Raw genomic sequence first — 5,689 nt, forward strand, 5'->3', positions numbered from 1 at the left:
ACCACAACCGGAATAATGGCCCAGATTAATTTTACTTTTTTCTGCAAAATGTTTATTAGTTTCTCACCTTTGTCTTCCAAGTTTGACAGCTTATGTTTGAAGCCTGTATTTTCCATTAATGACCCTTGGTTTACAATCTAAAACACAAACACGACAAACACAGAACACAAAGTGAATACAAATATAATGTGGGTATAATTGCTAAGAAGAAAGTGGTGCTATAGCATTCCTTAGAAAAAGAGTATGTCATTATGGGATGCAATTATAATTCTTGAAAACCAACCAAGCAATAATTAAATACCTGAGACATGTTCTCGTCAACTGTTGAGTCCTCCAAGGGAGAGAGATCACTCAGTGGGTGAGGACTTCCAAGTTCTGAGGATTAGACAGAACAGTTTCAAGTGAATAAACTCCCCAAGAAACAAATAATATTCCACTACTGCTCTCTATGCTAAATATTATAATAAAAAGATGGCACAAAGTCTTAGATAAAACAAAAAGCTTTGTACATTTCAGGGGATGCATGACTGTTAGGTGTGCAGGTCTGTGGATAAAATAGTTGATTACATCCACTACGTCAGCAAACTTAGGAGCTGCGCATCAGCCCCAGACACATGAGCAAGATTTCTCCTGCTTCAGCTTTGTGATTCTTGACTCTCCTTCTGTTATTTTACTCTTTGCTTCTATTAGTTTGAGTGTTCTAGTCTCTACATACAAGGGAGGTCACGCAGCACTGAGGCTTTCTTTCATTATCAGGCTCATTTCGCACAGGATATTGTCCTCTAAGTTCATCCACTTTGTCACAGATAGAATGTTCTTGCAGTGGAATATGGGACTATATTCCATGGTGCAACTTGCCTTATTCTCCTCATACAGCCATCCAGTGATGGGTGTTTAGCCCTGTCCATATCTTGGCTCTTGGGAATGACGCTGCAGTGAACACAGGACTACAGATAGCTCTCCAGCCTTCAGGTGTACAACTAGTAGGGGACTTGGGGATCAGTCTCCATGAGCGGAAGGGCATCCACACAGTGCTCTACAGTGGCAGTTCCCATCAACATTCCCTCCAGCCCTGCATAAGCATTTCCTTTCCTCTGTTTTCGCCACAGGCTTTCTCTTTTTTATTACAGCCGTCCTAACAGGAAGTGATTACTCCTGATGGGTTTGATTTGCTTTCCCCGATGACTAGTAATTCTTCTCATAGACTTTTTGGACATTGTCTATCTCCTTTGGACAAATGTCTATTCATTTATTTTGCCCATTTTTAATTGGGTTATTCGGTTGTCTACTATTGAGTTGTCTTAGTTCATCATACAGCATATTTTGAACATCTTATCAGATGTGTGGTTTACAAATATTTCTCAAGTCTAAAGGTTGGAGGATATTTCCTACACTGCCCAAAGCTTTTTGGTTTGACACAAGCCCCTTGTCTTTGTGGCTTTTAAAAAATACATTCCAAAAACATTGCCACAGCTGACATCAAGGAGCTATTTCAGCCAGGGCCAGTGGTGTGCACCTGTAACCCAGCTACTTGAGAGTAGGAGGCAACAGTTCCCGTGCAGCTTGTGCAACAGCATGAGACCTCATCTCAAATGTCAAAAGAGAAACAGCTGGTTACCTAAGAGAAAGCTTCCAATACTATATTCATGTCCTCGACCCACTTGAGTTCATTTTATATGGTATAAGACAAGAGAACAGTCGCATTATTATAGATATAGATATCCAGTTTTCCCACTATCAGTTATTAATTTCTCCACCATGTAATTCTCAGTATCCTTCCCAAGGACTAGTTAGCTTTACTACTGAGCTCTCTACTCTGTTCCATTGGTCTGGGTCTATTTACACCAATTTTTGTTTTATAATCCAGTTTGAGTATGATGTGTCCAGCTTTGTTGTCTTTCCTCAAGGCTGCTGTGGCTATTTATGGCCTTTTGTGGCTTCGTATAAATTTTAGAATTATTGATAAAAAAAGTCATAGAAATTTTGATAAAGATAACAAGGAATCTGTGAATGGTGTGGAATAATGTGGTCATTTTGAAAATATTAATTCTTGCAATCCAGGAACATGGGACAGCTTTCCGTTTACTTAGGTCTTCGATTTTATTCTCAATGTCTTACAAGTTTTGAGTACACAGGCCTTCCCTGATTAAATTTATTCCTAAATATTCTATTCTTTAGGAATAATTCATTGCTGACATTCAAAACACAATGGATTGATATTTATATGAACACAAATTATTGTACATAGTCTAGTATAACCTCCATACATGAATATGTCATACCCTGATCAAGCCAAATCCCTTTCCCGCCCTAGCTGTGCACCTACCCCCCCCAGACTCTAGCAATCACTATTTTACTTCCATTCAATATTTTTTAGCTTCCACATAAGAGAGAACACGAGGTCCTTACTGTTACTGGCTTAACACAGTTCTGTCCATTTTCCCACAAAACTATTCCATTGTGTGTAGACAGCACCTTTTCTGTATCCATTTGTCTATTAACGGCAATGTAGGTGGATCCCATATCACAGCTATTGTGCAAAGTGTCACAACAAACATGGGTATGAGGGCACCTCTTTGGTATGTTCATCTTACCGTCTTTTGGTACATATCAAGAAGTGGATCTGATTTATTTCACTTATGAGTAAATCTTACCTGCATATGTAAACATCATATTGTCTCCCTAGTGTAAGAAACTGAAAGACTAAACACAATCCCAAAAGTACAATAGCTATTGTGAAAGGGAAAGAAACTGCTCAAAAGGAAAGAACTAGAATGAGGGAAAAGAGACAGGAAGATATATATATATATATATATATATATATATATATATATACACTAAGATAGTTATACTACTAATTTCTATTGTTTTATGGAAAGGAACATTTAATGCTTAATTTTTAAAAAATTACCAATTTTGCCTGCTTATATTTGGTAACCTTAACAGCTACTTTGAAGATAATGCACAATATAACAACCACTGTTGATGTCCTACCATCTTTTTCTAAAACTTTTGTATCATTTTTAAACTTGTATTCTTTTTTGTGTGTTTTTGCAGTACCAGGGATTCAACTCAGGACCTTGTGCTTGCCAGGCAAGTGCTTCTTCTACTGAGCTATCTCCCCGGCCCTATTCTTTTTTTTTTTTAATTTTTTTAAAATTTTTTTTTATTTTAACATTTATTGTATGTGTGTGTGTGTGTGTGTGTGTGTGTGTGGTGTGTGTGTGTGTGTGTGTGTGTGTGTGTGGCCAGCTCAGCCCACCAGGGGGCGCGGCTGGCTGGCATGTGGTGCTGGAGGATTGAACCGCGGTCCCTGTGCTTTGCCAAGCTTGTTCCAAGTAGGTGTTTTAGACCACTGAGCCATCTCTCCAGCCCCCCTATTCTTTTTAAAATAAAAAAATTAAGAATAAGTGAAGGGCTGGTGAGATGGCTCAGTGGTCTAAAGCACCTACTTAGAACAAGCTTAGCAAAGCACAGGGACCGCAGTTCAATCCCCCAGCACCACATGCCAGCCAGCCACGCACCCTGGTGGGCTGAGCTGGCCACACACGCACATACACACACACACACAAAATAAATAAATAAATTTAAAAAAAAAAGAGTAAGTGAAAAGCTGGATCATATGATAGATTTTTAGTTTTCTAAAGGATCTTTGTACAATTCCCCAGGATAGCTGTCCTGATTTACACTCCCAACAGTGTACTCAAATTCCTTCTCCTCTACACTTTTGCCACCACTGATGTGGTGATGGGGCACTGTCCATTTAGGTAGCAGACATTTTAATTGAGGTGAGGGGGTATCTCACTATGGTTTTGATTTGCATTTCCCTGATGGCTAATGAAGTTGACTGTTTCTTTCTAGGTATTTGCTGGATGCCTTAGCTACTTTTCTCATTGCTGGAACAAAATAGTCACTAGTTAAAGGAGGGAACATTTATTTTCTCTCAGTTCACAGTTGGAATCAGCTGGTTCAAAGGCAGGGCACTAGGGCAAAAGGGCGTGGCAGGAAGGAGACAATGTGATCAGGGGGATTACCCTTTAGATACGCTACTGAATTCAATCTGCTAGATTGCTTGGTGTTGGTTGTTTGCTTGGGGAGGGTACAAGAGATTGAATCTAGGCCTCATGCATTGTAGACAAACAAGATTTGCTAAATTTCACCGATAATGTTCATTTATTTTCACAGGGATAGAGTTTTATAGCTCTCTTTTGTTGTGTTCTTAAAAGGTTTTGACAATCAAATAATGTTGGCCTGACAGAATGAGTTTGGAAGCATTTTCTTCCCTTCTAGCCTATGAAACAGTTGGATAAGTACTGGTATTTTTAAAAACTTAGGGAAAATTTAGCAATGGCGGCATCCAGTCCCAGGCTCCTCTGTTAGATTTTCATTAGTCTATCTCATTACTTATTTTTGGATCATTCATATTTTTATGTTTTCACGGCTCAACATTTTAAGCTCATATATGTCTAGAAATTTGTTGATTGCTACTAGGTTTTCCAACTGATGATGGAGTTTTTGATAATCCCTAATGATCCTTTGTAATTTCTTTAGTGTCAGAAATTCTTCCTTTTCACCTGTAATTTTATGTATTTGGGTCTTCTCAATTTTTTTTTGGTCAAACTAAAGATTTGTCACTTTTCAGAGAGCTCTTCGTTGGTCTTTTGTTTTTCTTGTTTCTTCTCTGATCATCATTTCTTTCTATTTAGTTCTTTGAGATTTTGCTCATTCTTGCATCCCCAAGTTGATAGACACATTGTTTGGTTGTTTATGTGAATTTTTCTATCTCTTTGCAGCCACTCACTGCTATAAATTTCTTTCTCAGTACTATTTTTTCTGTCCCACAAATTGTGGTATGTTATGGTTTAACTAGAGGCATTAAAGAGAAAAAGTACATCTTTATACTTTTCTCATACATATTTTAAAAATTGACTTCCTTCAAAATACTTACCCCAAGAGCCAGCAAGATAGTTCAGTGGACTAAGCACCTGCTTAGGCAAGCACAGGGACCAGGGTTTGATCCCCAGCACTGTATGCTGCACTGGCCCCACTCTTGGGCATTCTGAGCCAGACACTGAGAGCAGGTTTAACTGGAGACATTACAGGTGGCTCACACCTGTAATCCCAGTTCTGGGAAGGCTAAAAACAGGAGGATCACTATAAGTCCAACCTGCATAGTAAGACCCTGTACCACATATATTAAAAAAAAAGAAAACTTATTCCCAAATTTAATTTCTTATTACGTTAAACAATAAAAAATTACTTACCAGTTTTCTGCACAGAATCTTCAGGACTTAAAAAAGCAGAACTATCTTGGAGGGTTTTTTCAGACATTTCTGAAGGAATGGCATTCCATACTGGTGTTAGAAGTTTGGCCTAAAACATAACACTCCTGTTAAATATTGAAGTTAGAAAAAAAAAAATCCAAGATATTTGAATATCCTTTTAAGAAATTTAAGTATCAGATTTATTGAATTAAACAATAAACACTGGACCACAGATCCCAGAATTAGAAGAATATTTTGGTCATATTTTGATTAGATATTGTAAAATGGGAAGAAACTTTAACAGGAAAAAGAAACTGGGATGAAAGAATGGAAAAAAGGGAGGGCCCGGGAGATGGCTCAGCGGAATAAGCACCTGCCTGGCAAGTGTAAGGCTCTGGGTTTGATAACAGGTACCACCAAAAAAA

At 38.2% G+C, this 5,689-nt stretch overlaps 1 protein-coding gene across 1 annotated transcript in view; it reads right to left on the reverse strand.

The window, feature by feature from the left end:
• The window catches only part of Sycp2l (synaptonemal complex protein 2 like), a 76,562-nt gene that overhangs the window by 26,403 nt on the left and 44,470 nt on the right, over positions 1-5,689 (reverse strand). Inside the window, exons 22-24 of the mRNA XM_023712124.1 lie at positions 5,265-5,373; positions 302-375; positions 68-137 (exon numbers count right to left, since the gene is read on the reverse strand). Of these exons, the coding sequence (XP_023567892.1) occupies positions 68-137; positions 302-375; positions 5,265-5,373 (253 nt within the window). The remainder of the gene's footprint in view (positions 1-67; positions 138-301; positions 376-5,264; positions 5,374-5,689) is intronic.

The sequence above is a fragment of the Octodon degus genome, unplaced genomic scaffold (genome assembly GCF_000260255.1).
Source record: "Octodon degus isolate 3935 unplaced genomic scaffold, OctDeg1.0 scaffold00023, whole genome shotgun sequence".
NCBI lineage: Eukaryota > Metazoa > Chordata > Mammalia > Rodentia > Octodontidae > Octodon > Octodon degus.